General features: G+C 42.5%; 4 protein-coding genes across 13 annotated transcripts in view; 1 reads left to right on the forward strand and 3 right to left on the reverse strand.

Annotated features, from left to right (window-relative positions):
• Positions 1-9,085, reverse strand: part of pdlim7 (PDZ and LIM domain 7) — a 29,994-nt gene extending 20,909 nt beyond the window's left edge. The window contains exons 1-2 of one of the 4 annotated variants that reach the window (XM_030739356.1): positions 8,934-9,085; positions 6,738-6,836 (exon numbers count right to left, since the gene is read on the reverse strand). In XM_030739356.1, coding sequence (XP_030595216.1) covers positions 6,738-6,836; positions 8,934-8,963 — 129 coding nt within the window. In that variant the 5' untranslated portion in view covers positions 8,964-9,085. Of the gene's footprint in view, positions 1-6,737; positions 6,837-7,462; positions 7,704-8,933 lie in introns of those variants that run through there. The other 3 variants (XM_030739359.1, XM_030739358.1, XM_030739357.1) reach the window with 3 other exon arrangements.
• A 1,896-nt stretch (positions 9,086-10,981) lies between these two features.
• cltb (clathrin, light chain B) lies at positions 10,982-15,777 on the forward strand. 4 transcript variants are annotated; one of them, XM_030739547.1, is made up of 7 exons: positions 10,982-11,416; positions 11,889-11,932; positions 12,103-12,220; positions 12,550-12,661; positions 13,085-13,105; positions 13,503-13,556; positions 14,707-15,777. In XM_030739547.1, exons 1-7 carry the CDS (start codon positions 11,263-11,265, stop codon positions 14,876-14,878), a joined length of 675 nt encoding a protein of 224 aa, XP_030595407.1. In that variant the 5' UTR covers positions 10,982-11,262; the 3' UTR covers positions 14,879-15,777. The 4 variants fall into 4 exon arrangements, with proteins under 4 accessions (XP_030595407.1, XP_030595409.1, XP_030595408.1 ...); XM_030739549.1 differs by lacking the exon at positions 13,503-13,556 and having other exon boundaries at positions 10,983-11,416; XM_030739548.1 differs by lacking the exon at positions 13,085-13,105 and having other exon boundaries at positions 10,983-11,416.
• A 1,547-nt stretch (positions 15,778-17,324) lies between these two features.
• On the reverse strand, positions 17,325-20,054 carry higd2a (HIG1 hypoxia inducible domain family, member 2A). The gene is made up of 2 exons (XM_030739481.1): positions 19,834-20,054; positions 17,325-17,882 (listed from the first exon to the last, which is right to left on the reverse strand). The coding sequence occupies exons 1-2, from the start codon at positions 20,018-20,020 to the stop codon at positions 17,716-17,718; spliced, it is 354 nt and encodes a 117-aa protein (XP_030595341.1). The 5' UTR covers positions 20,021-20,054; the 3' UTR covers positions 17,325-17,715.
• A 3,209-nt stretch (positions 20,055-23,263) lies between these two features.
• Positions 23,264-27,486, reverse strand: part of ankhd1 (ankyrin repeat and KH domain containing 1) — a 33,179-nt gene continuing 28,956 nt past the window's right edge. For 3 of the 4 annotated variants that reach the window (XM_030738759.1, XM_030738758.1, XM_030738757.1), the window contains exons 33-39: positions 25,612-27,166; positions 25,311-25,500; positions 24,962-25,084; positions 24,537-24,788; positions 24,239-24,423; positions 23,982-24,149; positions 23,817-23,876 (exon numbers count right to left, since the gene is read on the reverse strand). In XM_030738759.1, the coding sequence (XP_030594619.1) occupies positions 23,817-23,876; positions 23,982-24,149; positions 24,239-24,423; positions 24,537-24,788; positions 24,962-25,084; positions 25,311-25,500; positions 25,612-27,166 (2,533 nt within the window). Of the gene's footprint in view, positions 23,877-23,981; positions 24,150-24,238; positions 24,424-24,536; positions 24,789-24,961; positions 25,085-25,310; positions 25,501-25,611; positions 27,167-27,486 lie in introns of all 4 variants that reach the window. The other variant, XM_030738755.1, reaches the window with a different exon arrangement.

Below are 27,486 nucleotides of genomic sequence, written 5' to 3' on the forward strand. Positions count from 1 at the left end.
AACAAAGTGTTTTCTTTTAAAAATGTAACTGTGTGATTCCATCTCTACCTCTTATATATTATAGTTCAAAGCAAATTAAAAATCTAAACATAAAATCTCATTAAATGGCAAATACTCTGAACGCTTTACATTGCAAGCCACATTTAGACAGCGCTCTGTGCATCTCACACGCACCCACACAGACACACACACATTGGGGGGCAATGTGGTGTTCAGTATCTTGCCCAAGGGCATCTCAAAAAAAAAAGAAAAAAAGAAAAAAAAGCCAGGAATCCGACATCCAACTTTGTGATTAGTGACAACCCGCTCCACCTCCTGAGCCAAAACTGAATTTGCTGTGTTGTCCATTAAAACTCGATGATCCGCTTGAATGGTCTCTGCTTCTGGGTCCATTTCACCAGCAGGGACAGGCATTATGGGTCATCATGACGTTATCAGTCAGCAGCATGAGATTTACGGCAGACTGAGAGAGACACACTTGATAGCTGCAGACAAGGACCATGTGTTACCAATAGTCACATCATTTACTGGAAAGAACCATCTACCTTTTCCCATACAGGCAGGTAAATCACTTGCTGACAAGAGAATGATATCATCCTCTCAGGCTGTCACACAGACCACGAGCATTCTGAGTCAGAGCTTGAATCAGGGATGGAGTCTTGTTACAACAGGAAAAATGTGGCATAGTTGATAGAAGCTATAATGTTTTTTCTACATGTGCACAGACTACACATGTCCCACAACCACTAATATACAGAACGGAGATGACCAGTCACGTTCAGTAAAGGCTTAGTCAGCTTTTCCAAAGAAAAGACATGTCAAATTCTCAAATAACCGAAGAACAAAGTGTTTGGCATTAGATAAGTGAGTGAGTGCCAGGATTTCTTTAAAAAAAAAAAAAAAAAAAGCCCCAATAGATTTACTCTGATGTCATGGATCCCAGCAAATGCTAGCTCATTAAAAGCTCAGGAATAGTTCAATCAATAGCTTTCTGCCATGTTCAGCTAAGCTATTGCACTCCCCATTTTGATTACGCATATTAAACATAAACAGTGATGTGTGTGTGTGTGTGTGTGTGTGTGTGTGGTGGCGGGGGTAATATGCGCCATAAACTGATGACAGCTCAGGCTGAAAAACTACTGCACCCCACAAAGACAACAGAGTTAAAGCCAGTCTGGCATCAAACACGGCCAAGCTAAAAATAGGAAGACATGCATTCCTACGGGGCAATCCAAGTTATACTTATTTTACAGCCAAGTTCAAGCATCACTTTAATTGCCTTTGATTTTCACTCATTGGAAGCAATTAGAGGGGTTAAGAAAGATTTTTCTTAGTTTAGAAAGAACTTCAAAAAGGGTTTTAACAGCTTACATCAGGAAAAACAACTACGACATGTGACGTATTCTGGAGAAAAGAAAAAAAATAATAATAAAGGGCCACATCATGGCATAATGCCACAGAGTTTCACTAAAAGAGCTGCAGTCCCGCTTCCCTACTACACTGGATAGTAAAACTCCAGCATCTCGTCACTGTGCCAAGGCGAAACAATTATTTGATTACTGTTAAACAGCATGTCCTTTTAGTTTTGGCCACAGAAGAGTTGGCAAAGCCGCTTGGGAGCTGTATCTTTAATCTCCTTTAAATCAAAGAGGTTTTAAAATGTTAGCCAACACAGTAAATGCCCATGAAGCACAGAATATAGACAGAAAACCCCAGCAGTTTGGGAAGCATTTAACAAAGACGCTCCTAACAGGGGTTACATTTAGAAATTTAGCAAGCAAGTACAAAGGAAAAGCCAGCAGCACCACTCCAGCATCATCTGCAGAGCAATAAATGGTTATCTTCTTTAAAAATGCAATTCTGCTGGAGGAACAAAAACAGAAGGCTTTGAAAAAAACTACACTAAGAACCAATGACATTGTCCTGGAGGGTCATGGTGGTCCACGATGTCCTAACAAGTTTATTTAAAAAAAAAAAAAAAAAAAAAAAAAAAAAGGAAGATATAGCTAAAGGTCTAAAGCCTGTAGGCTATTACGTGTATGTGTGTGTGAGCTGGTTATTGATGGACACAGACACCTGTGCCGCTGGCTCAGGTTCAGAGTGCAGCTGCTCCCTTATTTAAGAGGACAGCAGTTAAAGTTGCTGCGCTCAGACCTTCGGTTGGTGGGGGGCAGACAGAAACCCTACACCCACCTCATCCACTTTGCCGCAGATTGTCAATACAGTTAAAAGACAGTAGAAAATATGTTCTTGTAACACACTACACCGTACCTCACAACGGCCGGGAATTTAACGAGATGGAGCGCGAAGACGGCCCCGGGCGGGGCCGCTTCTTGTTGTGGGCGTTTATTTACAAAAAGAAGTCCGCTCTTCGTGTTATATGCGATTGTGTGCAAATGTGATTGGAGCTCACGTCATACCAATGACATGACATTTCTGCAACTTAAAATATTCACAACCACGAGGACGGCCTAAGAGTTTGCAGCCAGTTTTGAGGCGTTTTTTTGGCAGAGCAGAGCAGCAAAGATGTTTTGGAATGCTATTGAATTTCAAAGCACTGGCCAACCTCTCGAAATGCAACTTCTTGCATTCATCTTTGAAGTTCTTTCCTTGGGTAACCTCACCGGTGATCTGCGGCCTTCACACTTGCTCTCAGCCGGCCATGCTTGTTTTTTTGGTTAAACTAATAATGCCCTCAAGTTTATCTGCAACTTCTGATATACTGACTGTGTAACTCTGCACCACCTCACTTTTATTCTTTCCAGGGCTATTTGGGGGCCAAGAGACAGCCTGTCCTTACATCACACACACAAACACACACACACACACACACCACAGCTGATGCAAAGCCATAAATATCACTCTGAGAAATGGAAAACCAAACCTGCAAGTATGTGGCCCCCCCACCACCACCACCATGACTGCAATTGAACACCTAGTACCAACTCACCTTAAAAAACACTGCACACTGCATCATAAGACATTTATTTATCCAACCAGGAGAAATGCCCCCTGCAGCCGATCTATCAGTATGCGCTGAATTATTAATTCACCTCTCTAGCAAGGTCTCTCTTCCCAGAGTTCATGTGAGAGTGAGAAAGAAGGGAGTGTTTAAGAAGATACCACTGATAAAGCAACAGATGGCCTACTAGTCAGACTGGGACACAGAAACAGGAATATAAGACTCCGTGACTCATCCAGCTGTGGTGGTGGTGGTGGAGAGACACTCACAGACCTCTCTTCTTGCTTATTGACATGACATCATTAGTAATTTCCTCTGAACATCTGATTTCAGTGGTATGGCATGTGTTTGTCAAAAGGAACCAGATGGTGCTCAGTAGCCTCGGTTATGGTATCGCAATGTTTCTGGAAGCACACTGGCATGAGATCTGGGTCAGATATATGGACAAACTCCCCAGAAGAGTCGCGGGGCTGCACCAGAGCGCGCTCTGCTCAACATAAGAAGTGATGAAACCGCATTACGACAACATCTTGCTTCCTACGTTTCATGCCTTTCCTGTTGAAACAGGATACTGGCACCAGTATGTGGAGCGAGATACAAGTTCATACAAGAAGACTGCCTACTTCTCAAGGTCAGGGAAATCTTGGATTCAAAAACAAACAAAAAAAATTGCACACTGCCACCACGGCCAAACAACTGCTATTCCACTTTCTATTCTAGACAAACACTTGCATAAATACTAATATCCTCTGCAGCTTTAGGGGAATTTTAGGGGAATTTTAAGGGAACTTTAGTATGTCTGAGAAACACTGTCATCACTGGGAGAGACTACACATTTATACTGGAAATGTTTCATTACAACCTAAAAAAGAACCATCAAACTGCTTTATGGAAAATGTAGGACTCAGTGTTTGTGGAGTTTGACTCACACTGGGGAGTGAAAGTGAGGATCTCTCAGCTTCTGCTGCTTCAGCTGTCTCTTGTAAGTCCCTTAACTTCACGGATATGAAACGCTAAATAGCTGTCCCTTTAAATCCCACTTAATTTCAAATAACATTCAGTCCTAAACCATAAAAGAAACCAAAGCCAAACATTACTCAGATCGTAATTGCTGAGAGGGCAAAGTAAAGTCCACTGGGCATGGTTGCAGCTAGCATCATCCTGTCAGTTTTATGGCTTATAATAGCACGCTTTGTAGATAGCTTTTCCATGGCATGGTGAAGGGTCACACAGACTAATGATTTTACTTGCTAGAAATGTTTATGCATCTTTTAACACAAGGAAAACAAACCGAACAGCTAAAGAAAATCAGCTGTGTCCCAAAAGCGGAACACTAATTGAGCCAAACAAAGCTCCAGCACATATTTCTTTCAAAATTAATCCATGTGTACCCATTAATCTAAGGTGAAAAAGTTATTCTTCCTTTTCCTTTCACTGCGACTTAGAAGTAATAGCCATCACGCCTCTGATCTCAGTGGGAAAGTATCCCTTTGAGACTGGAGGAGTCCATCATATGAATGAGAAAAGTGAGTGTGTAAGACATATTAGACACAGAAAGGAGACAACAGGATTGTCTGTTGGCAGCAACAGGGTGGATATGAGAAAAATCCCTGGAATGCTGAGAAAGCATAGCTTTCCTGGCCTGTAGACAGAGGAAGGAAACGAGTGCATTTGTCTAGCATGGAAACCAATAAACCGGCTCACCAAACACGGGAGGCAGTAAGTCACAGAGCCACAACTTTTACGAATCGATGATCAGAATATCCATGTGCACTACAACAAATAACATCACTATCTGTCATAGCACGATCGAGCTCAAGTGAGCTGAACAGCCATGAGCTTTAACAAACCCATTCTCAAACAACGGTAACTGTGATCCAGTGTTTCCAAAAAACACTCTGGCACACCGATCCTTCGGGAGTTGTGATCTCCTCACCTTACGAGGATTGTAAGAGCCTTTTGTCTTATTGCTCTGCATACCCTTCACTATGTAATCACTTAACCATCCGTCTGGATTCAAATACACATCTCATCGGCTACAAGCCGGTACAGACAGACCACCCATCTAATGTGAACACAGTAAGTATAGGCCTGAGTTGTCTTCCTGTTACTAAGGGATACTGTATATCATTGGGGTTTACAGCCCCTTGTTGGGCTGTTTTCACCCTCTGCGACTGTGGGACTCACTGTCCCCACTTTTACGACAATCACGACGAGGGCAAACAGTCCCCGAGAGGTAAAGAGAGAAAACCTGTCACATCTTTATAACTTGTGAACCCGGAGGCCCAGCGCTGGAGCAAGCAGAGATATTGGCCACTGACCAGCCATTACAGCTCCAAGCTTAGAGATACTGAGTTTTTTTTTGTTTTGTTTCTTTTCTAGCCAGGAGCGATTTTACTCCAAGCTGCTTAGACCAACCTGAAGGATGGAAATTGCTCGTGAAAAAAAAAAAAAGGCTTTAAATATAAAAACTATCAATCAACATGTGAAAATGTACCTGGAATGCAGACAATCTGGCCCTTAAACCGCTTCAGTAATCAGTCAACATATTTCGATAAGAACTCATTTGATGGCCAACTAGAACTACTGACTCACCCATTAATAGTCAGCCTACAGCACGCCTTGTCTGCTCAGAGTTAACAACCATGTTTCAAATCTCAGTTTGTTTGTGGCCGTTTGTCAAAAGCGATTTCTACATCTGTTTGGTCTTTTATGGGTAGAAGTAAATGCTTCTTGTCACAAATCTAAGAGGAACATTGTGTTTCTGACTGCGCTGCCTGGCAGTAAGTAGAGCAAACACAAGACATGTACTGACAGGGCTGGTGATAACGGCTGCCCTCGCTACAGGATTACATCAGCTCTGCACACACCTCTGTGTGATGCTGCTTACAATACACTGCAGACTCTCTACAATGAATTCATGGGAATGTGCGCTTGTCTAAGTACATAACTTTTTTGTGCATCTGCAAAGACAAAGAAATTAAAACTCAAATAAATAATTACATGGGGGTCCAAACCTATTAGATCCTCCTAATTATCTCTGAAATAATAAACTGCAAATATTGAACATAACTAAAGAATTAATAACTGTTAAGCCAGTCTGACACTTACAGATCACCCACTCTATCGGGGTAGCAGTGTAATAATACCAGCGCTAGTGAGTACATAATAGAAAACTGGATCTGTGTGCGCAATAGCTGGCAGCAAAGTTGGAATGATTTTGTGTGTGTGCAATGTGCAGGCATGTGTGGCTGCAAGTGCGAGTCTGTATGTTTGTCAGGCAAAGCAGCGCTGCACTTATATGGCCTGGAAAGTGGCTGCTGCGCTCGTCAACAGCAACAGAAGTTTATAAAAGAGTATCTGAAAATTCATCCAGCGAAGAGGCGGCGGCCTAACCTGGAGAGTACAAAGCAACGTGAAACAAACAGCAGCACATTGTGCAAGGAAACTGCATGTTAAAGCAGATCAGGATGGGTTACCAAATCGAGCTATAAAAATTTGAATAGTATGAAAATGTTTCTGTAGATAAAACCCTTTACTATCTTACTATGTGTGTCTGAGAGAAAAAAAAATAAAAAATTATGTGACATATGCATATCCTGAGGCCCTGGTGACTGAGGTGGCCAAGCTGGTGCTTAAAACCAGAAGACTCTTGTTAGCAGGCCAAAGCTTTCATAGAAACTCAGAGGAAATCTCCAAGGAGAGTGCAAACACCTCAACTGCTCTGCACAGACGCAGAGAAGCACAAAAGCCGATTCCACGAGTAGTTTCTTACCCTTGACACGGTGAGAGGCATGCTGAAGTCCTTGCCACCCTGCAGCCTGAAGCCCCAAGGCGCCGGGCCGTTGAGGGTTACAGAGTACATATTCATAGCCTTGAGGAAGAAAAAGAAGGAAATGTCTTAATTAGCCAGAAAGCCCGGAAAAGGTTCCCAAGGTCCTTTATTTTATTTGCTTTATCTGAAGCAGTCTAGCTGCTGGCTGTCTGCAACTCCCCTGAGCACAAATACACACATTTCATGCAGAAAATGACACTCTGTTTCCTTTCACAGTCGGTAATGTCACATCATAGAAGCGTTTTAGGAATAACCATGTTACAATGAGACAAAATTAGGCTACTCACGTGCCATTTTTACATATTTAAAACACACATAAATAGATTATGATGCCAAAACACATCTAAATCTAATCCCAGGGCTGAATTTAAAGTGTCATGAGTTTTAGTCTACTACAGTGCAAATGTGCAACACATAAAACACCAGCACCACAGATCTACTGGACAACAAGAGCAGCAACAGCTCTTAGAAGCTATCCTCCTTCGGGGTGATTACGCGCCACTTTTTGTATTCAGTCAGGTAACAGGTAACACGGCTTCACCACGACCAATTACTGTCACTCAGTGGCAAGGCACTAAATAACTAGCTAATTTTAAGAACCAAAGGCAACATGAGATGCAGCCCCGTGTTACTGGCTCACACAGAGTTAAGGTTTGACCACTGACCTCTGTACTCACACTGCTACTCTAGGTCTTGCTGCTCCTCCTCCTCTGCAAACCTACCAGGTGTCATGGGTCTTCATGACACACAGATATGCCACCTACCTTGTCCTCAGAGGTCAGCCGGTCGCCCAAACCTGGGAGAAAGCTAGAGAGTCAGTAAGCTGGAGCAAGCAGATTCTCTCTCTGTTGGCAAACCCTACCCCCTCAATCCTGACTGTGACACAGGCAAGCCCTAGCTTCTGCTCACTCCTCAGAGGCTATATAAGGAATGTAAAACTACACCAAACTATTTCAGCCCAACACCCACATGAGTCACAGACAGAGAAGGGGGGCAGAGGAGGACGGAGAGAGGTAACGTCAACTACCCATGGATTCTGGCAAGGGCCAGTAGACCCCCCCCTCCCAAGTGCACCACAGCACAGAGAACTCTGCATTCTTTCTGGAGGGCATGAAACATAGTACAACCAAAAACCAGCAATTATACTTTAACATCAAGCTCTTAAAGCAACAGAGCAGCTCACATACAGTAAAGCCTGGGACAGCGGTGTGCACACAGATAACAGCATCTAGCAACATAGCCCTTAATCCAGCCTCGCACCCCAAATAATCCCATCAAGAAAACCACTAAATCTGCTCAGTTAATGGAAATCATTTTAAGAGTTTCATTTGCATTAATTTATTGTGTTTACTGCACGACTGTCACTGCACTCTCTGGATCTGTACAAACAACAGTCTTTATTGGCAAAGCTTAATTTAGTTTTCTGAGAGCCAAGAAAATGAATTATGATACTGAGTGCATAAGACAACACACAGAAAGACCTGCAGCAGCAGAAGCAGCAGGTAATGGTGGTTAGATTTCGCTTGAGATACCACCACACTGCAAACTGATTATTCAGACTGTATTAAAGCAGAGAAAGCAACAGTATTAATGTGAATGCACTTCAGTTCCCTCAGTGATAAGCCACTGGAGGAAAACATCCGTTTAAGCCAATTAATATGCAGCACTCACGCCCATGTTTATGGTGTTACTATTATAATCTTCTATATTGTTGCTGTATTAGTTCTATAGGAGCTTGTGTTTTTGAAAGAAGCTGGAATTACACGCTTGTTTCCTTTATGGTTAACACGCCACGTAATTACGAGCTTACACGGCTTACTTTTAAACAACTTCAGTGTGTCCAGCACAATAATTTCCCAGCGGTTATTAAAGGCCACGCCGCTAACGCCTTATCCCGGTGACACCGCCGCGGAGACAGGTTTCCATTCACAGCACGGGAGGAGGAGGACAGGACACGAAAACTGCACAAAACTGTCGGCTCTAACAAAGTTAACGAAGTAGTTAGCTACAGCTACAGAGCAGCGGGGGCTCGGAGAAGCTGGCCAGAAGTTTGCACAGTCTGGAGCACCAGCGCAAGCCATACATTAACCCAAAAGTTGAAGAAGTTGCACTACACACAAAGATAATTTAGCTTACCTCTTGTCCTTCTCTGTTATCGCCAGACATCACGAGTCAGTGTCAGTGTACCGGATTTATTTATAAAAAAATAAAAATAAAAAAAAAGTTGTTAAGCAGGCAACTTTTCAGACTTCCTCAAGGCGAGCGTCAGGAAGCCGCCGTGGATCCCCCTGCTGAGCAGCGAGATCATTCCCTCTGATTCTTTTTAGCAGGACTCGCCTGAGACGTCAGAAGTCACATGGGCGGCGGCTTCATTTCACACACATCAGCTGCTACTGCTAAAATCGCTCACCACAAGCACTCTGAAACAGCTTTTCTGAAACACTCCGTCAGTTTTAACTAAAGTAAAAGAAATAACTTTAACGCAAACAGAAACTCATATAAATGACTCTACAACTGTTTCTACAAAAAGAAAAAAAACATTTCAGGAGGGTAATATTTATGATTATTTATGTGACACTGCATGTGTATATCTTCTTTCTGCTCCCTTGAGCATCCTCCTCTGTTACACCAACCTCCTTCACTACATCCGTGAAGCTCCTCTGTAGTTTTCCTCTTTTCCGCCTGCCTGGCAGCTCCATCTTCAGCATCCTTTGTCCAGTATAGCCATTATCCCTCCTTTGCACATGTCCAAATCATCTCAGCCTTGGTTCTCTAACTTTGTCTCCAAGCTGCACAGCCTGAGCTGTCCCTCTGATGCACTCACTTCTGATCCTGCACATCCTGCTCCCTCCCAGTGAAAATCTTTGCATCTTCAGCTCAGCCTCCTTTCTTCTTGTTAATGCCACCATCTCCAAACCATACATCGTAGCAGGTCTCACTACAATCTTAAACCTTCCCTTTCACTCTTGCTGTTATCCTTCTGTCACAGATCACCCCTGACACTGGTCTCCACCCACTCCACCCTGCCTACACTCTCTTCTTTGCCTCTCTTGTGCACTGCCCATTACTTTGAACAGTTGACTCCAAGTATTTAAACTCCTCCACTTTCGTTACCTCTGCTACTTACATCTCCACTGTTACGCCTATCTTTCTCATTCACATACATGTATTATGTTATGCTTGTACAGATTTTAATTCCTCTTTTTTCCAGAGCATACCTCCACCTCTCCAGGGTCTCTTCCACCTGCTCCCTACTCTCACAGATCACCTGCAAACATCATAGTCCACAGAGACTCCTGCCTGACCTCATCTATCCATCACCACTGCAAACAAGAAGGGGCTCAGAGCAGATCCTTGGTGTAATCCCACCACCACCTTAAACTCGTCTGTCACTGCACACCTCATCACTGTCTTTATACATGTTCTGCACTACAGTCAAATACTTCTTGGCCACTCCTGACTTCCTCGTGCAGTATCACAGTTCCTCTCTTGGCACCCTATACGCTTTCTCTAGATCCACAATGTCACAATGCAGCTCCTTTTGACCGTCTCTATGCTTCTCCATCAACATTCTCAAAGCAAACATCACATCTACAGTGCTCTTTCTCAGCATGAAGCCATACTGCTGCTCACTGAAGGCAACTGACAAGTATATATTGTGTATAAAGTGTTCACCCTGGAACAAACTGTACTTCTACTCCTCAGCATTTCAGTAGACAAATATAGCACATTGGAGTACTACATTTACCTCACATGGGTACTTTGCAGATTAATATTTTATAACAAAATAATTGTTATTAATTGCTGTGGATTTTAAGTAGTACAAAAAAGTTCTACTGCCCACTGTGACCATTACAGATAGGTGATTCGGGACCTATTAGTAATGGGCATAGATTCAAAGGGACTAAAGTTATAACAAATGGTTTTTATTAATCTGTAATACCTGAGTGAGGGTGTACGCCATTAATAAGGTACGTACATATGGCTGGTGTGTCTCTTTTAATGACCTACTCGTGCAGATTTTTCTGAAGATATTTATTTTCCTGCAGGAGAATAAAATCAAATGCAGAACCTTTATGCTTTTCCGAGCTATTTTCCATTTATGTCTATGCAATGTGTGCTACAACCCTTGGAGATGACAGTGCTGTGCTGCAGACGGCCAGGAGATGGAGACAAACTCCAAAAAAATGTAAAGGTCCGCTCGGGGTGCTGCCCCTGCTCCATCATCACATACTGCCAGAACAAGAGAAGAAATAATGAATCATCAGTTAGGGCCTTTAATCGAAGCGTAGACAGTTTATTTCATATGATTTAATAGCTGACTCCATTTTCGAGTAGCTAATACTCAGTATAATTTTCAGGCAGTGAAGTATTAACGCTGCAGGGCTCGGTGGCCTGATTTTTGTGGCTTTTAACGTTAAGCTAGCTAAACAAGCTCAGTCAAACTTGTACTTTTTTGTGAAAGATGGCTGACAACGGAGCGCACCCGACTGAAGAGGACCCGGCCGCCGCTTTCCTGGCTCAACAGGAGAGTGAGATAGCGGGGATAGAGAACGACGGCGAGGCGTTTGGGGCGCTGGAAGGAGCGGGTGTCCAGCAGCCGCAGACGGTCAACTATGGCAAGTTTGTGCCTGAGCTAATGGCAGCTAATGTTTAGCTAACGAGCTAACTAAAGCTAGCTGATATGAAGACCGGTGCTCGCGTCGATAACTTGCACAGTAGTTAGCCAGCAAAGCCCAAACCTCCATACGTTAACAGTAACACCAGTGTCAGATATGAGCGGTTAACACTGTCAGTCCGGATTTATTTGTAGTCAGTCTACAGTACGTTAGCCTTATCGTTTAGCTAGCTGAGGGTACACTGTAACTAAGCTAAAGAGCAAGCGCTCCGGAAAATCCTGTCTTTTTATCCAACAGAGCAGTCCAGGCAATATGACACAGGTGACCAAACAGGTGCTGCTGCATTTCTGAAGTCTTATCCGTTTCCGTAGTAGAGCGAACATAAGTTACTCCACATACTATAGCGAGGAAGTGTAACTTATAACTTGTAACGTATATCTCTGTTTGTGTTGTTTTTTATTTAAAATGTTAGACGGCTTTGAAGAGTCTGCCACGGTGAATGGAGACATGTTTCAGGTGAGCTTCAGCCTCTCTCTAATATCTCTTTATACACCCTGTGTGCGGCCGAGTTTTATTCTGAGCACCGTAATCATGTAATGAATGGGGAATGGGGGTTTACTGTGGAGGTCATGAATGAGCTGAATGGCTGTTCATAATGGAGTAAATGTTTTCTGGCCTCCCAACAGGAGTCCAATGGCCCAACAGACAACTATGCAGCCATTGCCCAGGTGGATATTCAGAGGCAAGAACCTGAAAGTTTACGCAAATGGAGGGAGGAGCAGAAGGCACGCCTTGAAGCATTAGGTTAGTAAAAATGTTCCCCTGGCGCTGTCAGTGATAATGTATAATGCACTTACTAATGTGTATCTGATGAGCCACATGACGAGTGTTTTTATTTTCATTATACAAGGCCACAACTTAATTTCACCCCTAGGCAGAAATGCTTCACTTTACTGCTTTGTGCTGTGCTGCGTAGATGCTAAACTGCCTTTCCACACACTGACAAAGTTCAAACTAATCAGAACGTCTTGCTGTATCTCACATGGTTGTAACACACTTCATTTCTTCTCTCTGTTTTGGCTCCTTCTGGGGACTCTCTGTGTGGAATATCTGCTGTGTTGCATCCTAACAAGACTCGGCATCCAAGGCAGCGGAGGAAGAGTGGAGAGTGAAAGCCAAGAAGGAGCTTGAGGACTGGCATGTACACCAAAGTGAGCAGATGGAGAAGAACAAGGCCAACAACAGGTTAGGATCTAACCTCCCCCAATCCTCACTACTAACATGCAGAGAAGTAATACGATGTATTGGTATAACTTATTGAAAATGTTGATTTTACTGTTAGTGATGAAACGCCGGCTTAGTTTCCCAAACATGCCTCGCCTTAGATAAGAAACTTTCAGCGGAGGTCCTCATAGATCGTTTTACTGTCTGGGAAACTGAACCTTTCTCAACAATATTACATCCTAGACTTGTGTATGTTTTACATCTGAATGATAAACGTACACAGTTGGAGGCATATGAATTGAATTTACTGCATTGAGGTGATCCCAACAGTGTAATACTTAAAGGTTGATAATTTAGCCTGGTTGCCCTCAGCATCATAAACTGTGCAGTCTCTTATTTTTTCTTGACCAAGCTAACCAGTTCTTCTCTCACACTTCCCAACAGACTCTGTCCAAGTCTGGCACGGTATCGCTCTGCACCTGTAGCTCTAGCTTTCTTTAATTTTTTTCTTTTTTTTAAAGCACTGAGAGACAATACTCTAATGAGATATTAGTCTACAGCTGTGTGTCCAGTTCAAGTGCCTGGAAAGCAAAAACAGGAAGCTGGCTAGATAGAAAGAATGCAGACAGCAGAAGGAAAACGCCACAGTCCAGTCCATTCTAGATTGTTTATGACATTAGTGCATAAGAGAGTTGCTTTTTTTATCATTAGTCATTTTTTTTTCCATTTCATTAGAAATGTTTCTCAGTTGCTTACACAAGCCTTTTAAATCAGACACTAACACTTCTCTGCTTGTTGTCTGACACTGAAACTGTTCTTTCTCCTTCTTTTTCCTGCTTTCTTGACCTTGCCTGCACGCTAGGATTGCTGACAAGGCTTTCTACAAACAGCCCAACTCTGATGTTATAGGCTTTGTGTACGTTTATGCTTTCTAATGTTGTATGCCCTCCCCCCAAATTACCTCTTTTCCCCCATGCATGACCCAACACTGAAATTGTCAAAGGCCTTGTTTGACATTAATTGTAGTTTCTTGTTTTACTGAGATGTACAGTTGGCCTGCAATGTTTTTATATATGAAAATAAGTATTAAATATGTCACTAGTAAAGTGTATACAAAGCATAGACGATATAAAAGATGGATGCAGCTACTGTGAAGTCCAGTTATGAAGCCTTACTGTGATTTGATATTGACAAGCTGTTAGCCAATGAGCATATCCTGCTTGACCTGCCTTTCTGACCATTAGAATAACCATATTTTACAAAATGGACTTCATGTTCTGTTCACTATGATTGAAAAAAGCGATTGAGCCCATAAAGTCATCACGAAAGGGTGCACTGATGTCAAAGAGCGAGAGAACCAAAGACCTTTTTCCTCAAAACATCTATTCACTTGTACCTCTTGTCCACTAGTACTTACTTGGCTCGGCTCTACTTGGTTTTCAGGGTTTTCCATTAGTTCTTTTAGTACCTACTCAGCTGAGGTTCCGAGCCAGCTGAATCGAGAAAATGTGATGTCAGCAGACTGCATGCCACTAATTGGCCAGGCAGTGATGTCACTAGATGAGTCATGAGAGCGACTCCTTCACAAGAATCAAACCTGCCGTTTTTGAAACCCAGCACTTGCGCTTGGTGGCTGATGACAGAATCCAGAGGGAGCGACCGTTTGTGTCGCATACAAATGACATCACAGGGCTTTTGGGCCACCTTGCTATAATGACGCCACCCACATAGACAATGCTTGAAACACAGTAGAGTCAAGCTGAGTAGGTGCTAGTAGAAAAGAGGCTTCTGAAGTCTTTTTGCAGCCTGAGAAATCGCCTCCTGCTGCCCATTAAAACAAAGGCAAGATTTACGTTTTCGATCTGGAGGCTACATCCATCTTTTACACCGTGTACAGTATAAAGAGATGCATGAAGTTTTGTTTTTTTACTATCTTGTGCTCTTGGTGTGATTGAACCTTGTGGTTGAGAACCGTGTTTTGGCTAATGCTGGGTTTGCTTTTGTGAAATCCCTCTGATACCTTCCAGCTCACTGACACCTTTCTGTGCTCCTGTTCACACCCATAGAGCATCTGAGGAGGCTTTCCTGGCAGAGACTGACAGCAACAGCCCCGGATCTGAATGGGAGCGAGTAGCCCGTCTCTGTGACTTCAATCCAAAAACCAACAAGCAAGCGAAGGATGTTTCTCGAATGCGATCTGTGCTGATCTCTCTCAAACAGGCACCTCTGGTTCGCTAGAAGATGTCAGTGGGGGAGCTAGAAACATTGCCTTTTAATCTCACATTGCATCAGAAGGATTTGTATACCCTTTTGTGTAAAAAAAAAAAAATCTGGTATGTTTATAACCTTTAAACACTTCCTGCCTTTAACAATGCCTATTATAATCAAGTAATATACTTAATCTGACACTCATGTGAGAGGAGGGCCTTTTGTTACAACATCCTTTAGCTGGTCAGCTTCATCACTGCTATATTAAGAAAATATTATTACTGTAAATTCAATAATTTCCTTTTTCCTTTAACTTATAAATTGTTATTAGGTCAACTTTACTGCATGCCTTCCTGATATTTTGGATGCACAGTTTTAGTTGTTTTAATAAATTAGCATTATGGTCAAACACCCAATGATTAAGCACTGTTACAGATTAGATTGTAACCAGTTATGCCTCTCATCAACTGTAAACACAACCATTAACCCGAGCACATATTTGGTGTATTATGTTATATCCCTAATTACTGTATTTAAGTTAGTTAGCATACATACGCAAGCTTGTGGCCTTTTTTGATCTAGCTCTTAACTAAATTTGAGCACTTAGCCGGATGAATTTCTCTCCAATTTGGCAAAACTTCAGCAAAAAAAATTAAATAAAAAAACAACCAAAGATTTCTGATTTCATCAAAGTTTTCAGAGTTCACGACTGACGGGTTGTTTCTCATCTCACAAATTTTTTGTCGGCAAAAGTGACCGTTTTCTGTTACACCAACAAATTTTTTTACTTTTATTTTTTAATGCATTAAGGGTTCATTGTCAACAGCGACATCTTCACATTGTTTCACACGTTGCCTATTTGGATTTAATGAATAGTGAAAAAGTGAATGTTAAAAGGGAACTGGAAAATAAAAAAATTAAAAAAAAGAGTGGCGTGTGATCACCTCAGCTGATTTGTCTTCAGTTCTTTGTTGTAACTATCGACATCTTAATGCACTGGAGATAATTACTTGAAATACGATTGTGTCCCTGAGCCCCTTGTATTTTCACACACCAGCCACTTTGTTAGGTACACTTGTGCAAGTGCTTGTTAACACAAATCTCTAATCAGTGAATCACATGGCAGCAGCTCGGTGCATTTAGGTGCTAGATACAGTCAAGATGACATGCTGAAGCATCAGAATGGGGAAGATTTAAGTGACTTTGAATGTAGCATGGTTGTTGATGCCAGACACAAACTGGTCTGAGTATTTCAGAAATTGGTGATCTACTGAGATTTTCCCGCACAACCATCTTGAGGGCTTATAGAGAATGGTGTGAAAAGCAGAAAATATCCAGTGAGTGGCAGTTCTCGGGGCCAAAATGCCTTGTTGTCAGAGGAGATTGGCCACACTGCTTCAAGCTGATTGGAAAGCAACAGGAACTTGGAAAAACTACTTGTTACAACCAAGGTATTGCAAAAAAAAGTGTCTCTGAGTGCACTGCAACAAAGAAGACCACACATGGTGCAACTCCTGTCAGTTAACAGAAAACATGAGTCTACAGTTTGCACAGGCTCACAAAAATTGGACAACGCAAAACTGAAAAAATGTTCCCTGATCTGATGAGTCGTGATTTCTGTTGTGACAGATGGTAGGGTTACAGTTTGGTGTAAACAACATGAAAGCGTGGCTCCAGCCTGCCTTGTATCAGTAGTTCAGATTGCTACTGGTGGTGTAATGGTGTGTGTGTGGTGGTGGTGTGTTCTTGACACAGTTTGGGCCTCTTAGTACCAACTTTTAAACACCACAGCCTACTTGTGTATTGTTGCTGACCATGTCTGTCCCTCTATGACAGGGCTCAACTCCAGGCCTCGAGGGCCGGTGTCCTGCAGGTTTTAGATGTGTCTCTGCTTCAACACACCTGAGTCAAATATAGACGTCATCAGCAGGCCTGTGGAGAACTTGACTGCATACTGAGGAGGTAATTCAGCCATTTGATTCAGGTGTGTTGGATCAGGGACACATCTAAAAGCTGCAGGACAGGGGCTCTCAAGGCCTGGAGTTGAAGAGCCCTGCTCTATGACCACAGTGTATCCATCTTATGATGGCTGCTTCCAGCAGGATAACATGAAGAATTAATGCAGCTGTGAAGGCAAAAGGGGGTCCAGCCTGGTCCTAATAAGATGGCCAGCGAGTATGTGTGAAACAGGTGTTCTTGGGGGACTTGCACACATTTTCATATATATTACACTTAACCCTGCTAGCATAATTCTCTTCTGCTGTGATTTCATGAAGTGTATAATTTGCATTCCTGATAATACATGTGAAGCTCTCCTCCTGGAGGATTTGATTCTGTTGAGTGCTTTAAGGTATGAGATACTTGAGCCAGTAACAATGAATTCCCCCACTCATTTTATATAACAAAGTTTAACATACTAGGAAATGCCACCTCAACAGAAATACGCATTTATCTTAAATACAACGAAAACACCAAGTTCAAATGTGAATTTATATTAGAATATAATAATGAATAATAATGGCAGTAAGAATTTGTGGGATACATTTGAAATCAAGCTCATCGTGAGCATGTAGCAAGAAAATTTACATTTATCAGCATTTTGCTTCAACATCATTATAGTATAGTTACAGAAGTTCAGCTTGCTTACGTTGTCTGGTAACAAGCTGGTTCTACTTTCCACACTGCGAGCGTGAAGCAAAATACTCATTTACTGTGAGCAATTCACAGTTTTTAAACAGCAATAAATAATGCTGCCATTAACATATGTATCTGAACAATGTTAAAGACACAATACATCACTCAGTTTATCCAAAGAAGTCTGATTCCGCAGTTTGAATGGACAACGGCAGACGTGGCATCAATGCATTTCACTGCTTAGGTTTCAGAGCCGTGACAAAAACACCAACAATAATGGCGACAACAGTGAAGCCTTGAGCAAAGATGCGTCCCCTCATTAACAGCTGGGACTGTCTGGTTTTCCCTTGATGGAAGGCACGGAGACCATACATCAGTGCTCCCGCTGTTCCCAAGCAACCTGGAAAATAAATAGGAAATAATAGCTTATAAACTGGATTTAGTAAGGCAATAAACAGGGTCCACAGACAAGGCAGAAGTTGTGACAGAATACTAATGTCGAGTAGAATGGGAAAGTGAAGATATAAAAGCTGTGCTGTCCTTTGGCACAAGACTGCTCCGGCACTTGTCAGTTATCAAGGTGGTGTTTATTAAACATATAATACCAAGTTTATAGCAGGGAACTGGCTGCAGTCAACAGTAAAATAACAGGAGCACAAACTTTTCCATGCGCAGTGCTGAAGATTTAGTTTTGTTAATTTCTAATGAGAATTTTGTTGCTACAAACTCCAGTAACAGATGACCTGAAGTTTTTGTTGAGAGTAAAGAATTCAAAATGGATCCCTGAGACACTTTTTAAAGTTTTTGTCCACAGACTGAAAAATCAACAGACCTCAGTGTAGGCAGTTTTTAAATTTTATATATATATATATATATATATATATATATATATATATATATATATATATATATATATATATATATATATATATATATATATTTTTTTTTTTTATAATCTTAAATGCTTTCGGGAACACTCCCTTTTTTTTTTTATTCCCACCTCAACTGGCTCCTCTACATCAAAAGGAGCCACCTGAGGTGGTTCGGGCATCTGACTAGGATGCCTCCTGGGCGCCTCTTGGGTGAGGTGTTCCGGGTATGTCCTACCATGAGGAGGCCCCGGGTCAGACTCAAGACATGCAGGAGAGATTATATCTCGCGGCTGGCCTGGGAATGCCTCAGTGTTCCCCCGGATTAGCTGGAGGAGGTGGCTGGGGAGAGGGAAGTCTGGGTTTTTCTGCGTAGGCTGCTGCCCCCACAACCCAGCCCCAGATAAGCAGAAGAAAATGTATGGATGGACTTTTTTTTTTTTCCCTTTTTTACCAGACTCCTGATATTTCATCATAACTGAATTAAAGAATAAAAATACATTCATCTGATGTATTTCCAGTTCAGTCAATTCTTTAACTAGGCAGCTACGCATGGGCATCATGGTAGAAGGAGATGACTGTTCTAAGAATGTTCTCTAAAGGTTACATAATTTCTGTGGAACCTTTAAATATCATTTCCAGGGGGTTTTAAAAGTCCTGGAACACATGACATAATAATACTTGCTTGAGAGCACATGGGCAAAGAACCCCTAAGGTTTTGGTGCATTACCTGGAACCCTTTTCTTTATAGTTATAAAACAGCTTATGACCTTGGCAGAGGATGGCCTTTATAGTTACCTTTAGCTTAAATGTGAGGGACACCTGACTGCAGGAAGCATCCCTTTTCCTACTGATACTCTGTTCCTGGAAGACTTGGGAGGCTCCTGTCATCTGTCCAGTCTTTCCCACTCAGTGTCTGTACAACTTCTGCAGCAATTACTAACACTTACCATAAATGAGTAGTAGTCTATCAACAATTTCAATATAGGCAAATTGTTCTAATGGACTATTTATATATATATATATATATATATATATATATATATATATATATATATATATAATGATAAAATAAACTAGCAAAGGATATTTTAATAAAGCATTAGTGAAGTAGCAGTGAGTAACCCATCAAATACAAAGTTACCTTGTTTATTTGTTTCCCAAAACATTACTTTGGAAAAGATGCCATGTTCGGACCAAGCTGTGCCCACGGACCGCAAGAGTTACATAAATATAGTAATACATATAAATAATAATATGAATAACAGTGACCACGATGACCTCCGGTGGTACAACAGACGCTCCCGCACCCGGGGAACCGAAAGCAGTTTGATTGGAAATATCCAAAAGGTCAGCTACACGTCTGCTCTGTTATGAGCCGGAGGGCGAGCATTGCAACGTGTTTAATGCTTTAATGCTAACACACTGTTTTCGGTAGGCTGTGAAGTAAAGGTCGCACTGTACTCCGCTTGTGTAACTCACCTAATGGGACGAATGGGTTCTCCTTGGTTTTCCTCACAAACTTTTCTTTGAATGTTTCATCTTTGGTCTTAGGCAAAGGGTTGAAGCCTTGGATATTTGGAGGCTGGGACAAGTCAAACGGCACAGCCCTCTGCGGAGGTGCTTTAGGTGTTTGCTCTGCCACTCCGGGGGGTGCTGCGGCCGCCATACTTAGCTTGGAAGTGAAAAACCGGAAAAGCGAAGAACTACACTTTCCGGTTACAGTTTGCTGTGACTTCACAATAAAGGTCCAAATATTTTAAACATCATAAAAAAAATTTCACTTCCAAAATAAGAAATTAGATTATATATATCTGTTGACCCTTAGAGGTCAGAGGTCAAATGTAACATTTTAAAATTTTATATGGTACTTTCTATATCTTGACAATACACACCACACTTGTAAGAATCATGGTTTCTAAGTTATAAGACTTTTTTGTCAATTTTGGACCAATAAAGAGGTGAGACAAATTTTAGTGGATTTTTAACATGACCCCACTCTACACCCCTACAAAGTTTTATCAGAATTTATACAAAAACTTTTTGGCCTATCCTGTTTACAGACAGAATGACACAAAAATGCAACCAAAAGCATGACCTCCTTGGTGGAGGTAAATATAAATTCACACAACCACGGAATGTTTTGTGATAAACAACTGCAGTATAATTGTGATCTCTGTCAGCAGAACACCCCCAAAACCTCTTAGCAACTTAGTATGAAGACACAGTATAAACCAGCTGATCTGGTGATAAATGAATCACAAAATTATGATCCAATAATATGATGTATGAGTCTGCATGAGTGCTTTTATTTTACTTCAAATGTACTTTGGTGCTAAAATGTTCACACTGTTTGAGATTTTTATTTAAGTGTCTAAATACTTGAAAAATTGTCTATTGCAAAGTTACAATAAACTCGTGGATTTCCATCTGTATACAGGTGTGTTGAGTTTGCACAAACTTTTGAGCTGGAAAAGAAGTGATTCTCAAACACATCTGAGCTTTTCAAGTCCAGGGGCTGATCAATTAAAATGAGAATTTATCACTCAGTGAAAAGGTGATACGTCCATATTAAATCAGGGTACTTACTTCAAATGTAAGACACTAAAGGTGGCTCATGAGGAAAAACTGAAACTCCTTACACTCAATCAAGCATGGTTCCACTGTAATAAAAAGGGCATGGTTGATAATTTATTAAAAGTAAATCCAATAGAAAAAGTTAAATGTGGCCTAATAAATTTTAGTAGCAACTGCTGGATGTTCCAGACACTCTGGATGTAATATTTCACTCTCCACTGGCTCATTTCTTGTATGCTTTGCACTCAGGAGACCACCACACATCACAATGATAAAACTTGACTACTCTTCAAGAGCCAGTTTATTTTTGAATGATTGCTATATGGAGAAGGATTACCCTCCATATAGGAAGGATTTAAATAATGTTTCTCAGTAGCTCAATTTTTCTTAAACCCATTCTTACCACTGGGTGGCAGTATTGCATAAAGTTCACTGATTACACTGGGCAACAATTTTTTACTTTTTGAATGTTGTCTAGATTTCTACAACTGATTTAGGGTATTTTTGCACTGCTGAATCAGGAAATGGCATCCGTTTTTCTCCATCAGGTTAGGTTTTTGTGCTAAGTTGATTTGAAAAAAAAAAAAAAATCAGATCTTGTGACAAAATCGATTACATTTTTGTGGCATTATCAGCTGATTTTTGTCAACACATATCATCCTAAATATGTTTTTAAGAGAAAAAAATGTTTTTCCAACAACATATATTGATTACCTGATAGAAACATCGATTACTGTAAACTGAATGGTGGGCAATGATAAAGGTAAGCACACGTAAATTGCATGTTGCTTCACCATTGTTCAAACTTCAGGGCTTGAACTTCCGTTTCTTCGAACTCCTGGAATGCCCAGCGGCAGGAACTCCATCTCTTTCATGTCCTGATGGAATCTCTCCCCCTGCTCGTCACTCATTGAACCCAGGTTCTCAGGAAACCGGTCCATATGTGAAAATAGGTAGTGCATCTTGACGCTCATGTTGCAGTCCAGGTTTCTGAAAGCAGTAAGCATGTTGTAGACAAGGTCTGCATAGTTTCTGGCCTTATTGTTGCCAAGAAAGTTCTTCACTACCAGAACAAATGCCTTCCACGCTTCCAGTTCCACTTCGTTCATTGAGTTTTCGAACTCTGGATCTCTGATGAGCTGACGGATCTGAGGACCGTCAAAGATGCCAGCTTTCAACTTCTCCATGGTCAATCCTGGAAAAGCCTGGCACAAGTAAGTGAAACAGTCACCATCCTTGTCCAGAGCCTTGGTGAACTGCTTCATTAAGCCCAGCTTGATGTGCAGCGATGGGAAGAGTATTCTCTGTCCACCAGAGGGTCGTTGATGACGTTCCTTTCTTTGCAAGGCACCAATTCCTCCCACACAGGCCAGTCCTTCGTGTAATGCTGAGCATGGTCCCTGCTATCCCACATGCACAGAAAACATGGGTACTTGGTGAAGCCAGACTGTTGTCCCAACAAAAAGTTCACCATCTTCAGGTCAACACAAATAAACCACTTATGCTGATCATAACCAATTTTCTCCAGCACATACTTCACCGCTTCATACTTCTTCAGTGTAGTCGAGTGAGCGATGAGTACAGAGGCAAACTTTCCTATACACTTCGTGGGGCGGCTGCCCCATTAACTTTAGTTTTGATCCTCCAACTTTATGCTTTGCCGCACCAATTTTTGGAAGACTTCGAGGTTTTATGGCTTCAAACTGATCCCTTTTCGACATAATCACCCAGAACTATCGGACATCATATTCGACATCGCATTTTACCCCACCAACTTCTTCTAGAATGCTCCACATATGCGTACATGTGAACAAAAACGTAAAAAACGACATGTGGCCATAGCTCAAAAACTTGACCTGATTGAGCAAAACCAATGTGATTTTTGGATTCAGCGCATCAGATTCGTCCTAAATCAGCTGAAAAAACGCAGACAACAAATTTGTTGTTGACCAGCGTTATCAAGCATTTTTCAAAAAAACAGAACAAAAACAAAATAAGGTTTTAGTGCCCTTCTTTCTTGTCAATATGGTCCAAGATCAGATTCTAAGAATATCTGAAATCCCGTTAAAAAGGTGCCACTGGGTGAAAACAGTGAAGTGCTTCCAGCTTTTCCACTTTCAAAATTAATTTCAACTACAGTAAGTTTTATTAGATAAATACAAAAACAAACCTGCACAAAGACTCCTGCAGTTAAGAAGCTGGAGCCCAAAAAGCTCTAAAAAATAAACAAAAAAATATAGTGAATTGAAGGCTCAGGAGTCACATGTTCCATCAACACAGGAAAATAAGCAAAAAATGTTTCAGCACACATATTTTTCAATCTTTTTATTGAATATTAAGGTAAATATTTCACATTAATACAGGCTACATAAAGTAGAGCCACTATACGACATGAAATTTACTCTCATTTTAACCCTTTTTAGTATGTAAACAATTATACATGTATTTACCACTCTAAAAGGTTCTGATTTCGCTTTCTCTTCAGGTAATCATCTAGTTCTGGGCCAAGTTTAAATAGCTACTTCATGTTGAGCCCCCTGTAGCCCAAGAACGGTGTACGCAGGTTTAAAGTCAAAAATCGCTAAACTACGCAGAGAATGGATCCTGTTAAACAGGTGATCGCGCATGTATGTTTGCATCATTGGAACCACTGATAACAGCTCTGGCCCAATTTCCTCTTTGCTCATTTAAGATAGGCACATCAAAGAATGGCGTCAAGAGAACTTCCAATTCTTCAACCTTTGCTCTGCACTTTCAGGTCTCTACTAAAGTTTAAAAGTTTGTACTCGTTATTTTTTCGGCGTCTTGTTCGGTCAAATCGGTCAGTTGGTATTACATGTTTGCGCTGTGGGTCATGCTGTGTGTGTTTGATTGCTGTAGGACGCAGTCTAATTGACATGGTTCAGGTGCACATTGCCCACATGAGGTGCCCAGGTACCAGTCCACACCTGAGGGAGAGAGCAGAAAGGTCAGGTGGCTTTATTAGTCAAATACTGCTTCTTATAAATGGCATAAATTTACACAAGCGCCACAAGTTTGATTTTATAACTTACCTGTTGTTGTGGGTCAGAGTTATCCGCATTGTTTGGGACCACTTTAATGATGGGGCTCCATGCAGGGTCACCAGCGTGCAAACCATTGTACATTGGCCCCCCTGGGCCCTCTGCCATGGTAGGATGAGGGGGCAGCATGGTTCCTCCATACATTGACATGGGCATCCCCTGGAGAAACAGATTCAGATAACTGGTGAAACAGGAGTACGCAGAGAAACAGAAGTTAGAAGTCTGACAGAATTACAGCTCTGTGTTACCTTTGGGAAATCCATGTAACTGTTGGGCAAATGTTGCGGCTGGTGGTAGCTGTTAGCAGGGTTTGCAATGCCCGTGTCATCCTGCTCCATGGGCTGGTGCTGAGAGAAGGCTGATTGTTCCGCATGCAGCTGTGGGTGCATCATGTGGCTGTTCATCAAGGGCTGGGACCAACCAGACATGGCCTCTGTATCATAACAACACAAGCTGTTAACGATTTTATCACTGATATCCAAGCCATTGAGACTCAATCGCTGTATATGGTTGTGTTTAATTCACACATGTCCAGTTTGTTCTTACCTGAAGCACTGCCAACCCCAAATGACCAAATGCCTCCTTGTCCAACTGATGCTGTGTAGCTGGTTGTGAGCAGAGGTGGGTTTACAGACCCGGTCTGCCTAATCCTGGCCAATCGCTCTGTGCCGATGGGTGGGGGGACCTTGCGATCCTGTTGCGAGGAGCTGCCTGGCTTAGGCTGTGGAGGAGAAGCAACCGCTGAGGTGGAAAGGGCAGACGAGGACACTGTGGAGGGAGGTGGGACAGGAGATTCACCTGGTGGAATAGACAAAACGTCCAGGTTAAAAAATGTCGGAGTAATTTAAGAGATTTCCACTGTGCCATTTTACAAGCATGAAAAATGGATTTGAAAGGGAATAAAGAAGAAAAAAACAACATTAAAAGAACATCTAAGGCTGAAAATGTAAAAGAATTAAAGATCCTGGTACCTGATGTGGATGCACTCCATGGGTGAGGAGAAAAGTGCTGTCTGCTGAATGAGGGTGCGCCAGCTGTATGACCAGGTAGAAACACAGGACTGCCAGAGATATTGGTGGCATAGCTGGTCAATGCTGAGGGCACAGACAGTGGAAAGAGACTGTAAATGTCACACTACTAAATAAAAAAAAAAGTAAGGCCTTACATGTTAGCATATATTCTCACATTTGGATACATGTGTACTGTTACTACCTTCATTTTTTATTCCTCCTGAAACTTGATTATTAAACCCAAACAAATACATTTAAAAAAGATAAAGAAAAAGCAAAAAAAAAAACAAAAACTAAAAGACAGTTTTACCAATGGGGCTGTTGCCCATCCTCTGGGAGGTGGAGCGGTAGCCAGGGGCTTTGGAGCTGTCTGGAGGAGGTGGGGGCATCATATTCTCCAGCTGGCCCATGCTCATGTACGCTTGTGGGGCAGAGAAAGACTGCTCTGGAGGTGATCGTGCAGGCAAATGGCATGCACCCCATACCTGACTGTTTCCCACCTGCAAAGGTAAACACAACTGATTACAATCAAAATACAACTGAATGGTGCACTTTTCAAAGTCTAAATGTAATGTCAGGGTAAAGTTGTAATTGTGAAGATTTGCACGCACCTGGCTATTATTATCAAAAATGCTGCTGAAATTGAAGAGACCTGCAGGACCAAAGTTAGGGGGCATCTGCTGAGGCTTGCCTGCACTGGTGACATGCTGCATTTGAGAACCGTTCATCATCCCAAGATTAGCAGAGACCTGAAGGGAGCCTGGAGCCTGGGCTTGAGCTTGGGTCTGGGCTTGTGGAGGCAAACTTGTTGGCTGGGAATTCTGGTTTTGGGTTTGTTTCGGGGCTTCTTGATGAGCGCTGAAGGGTACAAACACAGACTGCTGTTGCTGCTGAGTTTGCTGCTGCTCAGGAAGGGAATAATAAGGCCCTGGTGGCTGCATACGATGGGAGACTCTGGGCGCAGGGGCAGAGAAGTGGGGTACGGTGCTGTTGGGGTGTGTGATATTGTGCGAGAAAACAGGAGGTGGTGCTGTGGGAAGGTGGGAGCTAGGTTGCAGGTTGAGATGGGGCAGTGGAGCCTCTGTGGATGGTACAGAGGAGGGAGGGGGAGGTAAGTGTTGTCGGGGCTCTGTCTTTGGAGCTAAAGCCATGGCAGGGGTGGTGAAACCCACAGAGTTGACACTCTCACTGACAGCAACAGACTGGCTCTCTACTGGCAGAGACGACTTGTCTTTTCCAGTAGGGGGAGCAGCACTGGGCTCTGTTTTAACTGCCTGGATGGGGGGCTGTGAAATGGGTCCCACCGGCTGCTGAGGAACATTAGCTGTAGTTGTAGTGGAACTGTGATGTGCGGGAGAGCCGGTGCCTCGTACTGTACTGCTGGCACTAGAAGGTGCTGCAGCGGAAACAGGTGTGACACCAGCAGGCTTGGGGTCAGGGGCAAAGAGCTGTTTCCTGACGGTGGAAGGCGTGGGAACACTAGGCTGGGGATTATATGGAGTAGGGTTAGGCGTGTGAGGCGAGGCTGCAACAGCAGATGTGTTAGGAGCACTGGTGGTGGTGGTATTGGTGGTTGTGACTGGGGCTCCTGAGCTTGTAGTGCTGCTGTGCTCACTGTGAGATGAGTTGGGTCTGGCCTGGGGCCCCGTATTATTGGTTCCTCCACTGTGTTTGGGGGAGCTGTTAGCGCTGCCGGGACTTACAGGACGCACCGGGAAAGGTCCCCAGGTGCTAGCAGCAGGAGAGAAGGTGCCACCAAACTGTGCCATAGGTAGGCGAGGGTGTCTGATCTGGTGCATGGTCTGAGCAGCCAGGAGAGCCAGCTGAGGATGGGTGTATGCCAGGGACAGAGACACTGGGAAAGGCTGCCTGACGTTTGAGGACAGCCCTTTTCCAATCTTTCCCCCAGGCTGAGAGGAGGATGAAGACGAGGATGAGGAGGGCTGAAACGAGACGCCTGGGGAAGTGGCCAATGAGCTTAGAGCCTTTGGCCCAGTGGTTGAACCACTGGTGGCCCCCGTGGTACTGGTGAAAGAAGCTGAGGTCGTTTTAGAACCAGGCGCTCTGATGTGATTCCGGGGAATCAGATCCTCAAGCTCTTTGGCGGGGTCCTGGATCAGAGCATTGATCAGCTGGACCGCATACCTCGTAGACTCTGTGCCTCCTCTGAAACAAAATACCAGAATACGCTTATTCAGAATGTGTCCTAACAAGCTATTAAATGAAATTGTCCTAAAAATAAAAACTTAAAAATGTTACATTCTGACAGCCAAATAAATGCAAGTTAACAAATTAACACCAAACACAGACAAGTTCAATGCACATCATTTTAAGCTGCAAGAATACAACAAAAAGGAAGGAAACTATCCAGCGACACTCATTTTCCCCTCAACATAACTGTAATACTGCTCCCCTTATTTTTTTTTTAAATCTTTCATTAGTCCTTTCAGCCATTCATTTTCATGGCATAATGTACAGCCATGTCG

The sequence above is a fragment of the Archocentrus centrarchus genome, chromosome 10 (assembly GCF_007364275.1).
Source record: "Archocentrus centrarchus isolate MPI-CPG fArcCen1 chromosome 10, fArcCen1, whole genome shotgun sequence".
Taxonomy (NCBI): domain Eukaryota; kingdom Metazoa; phylum Chordata; class Actinopteri; order Cichliformes; family Cichlidae; genus Archocentrus; species Archocentrus centrarchus.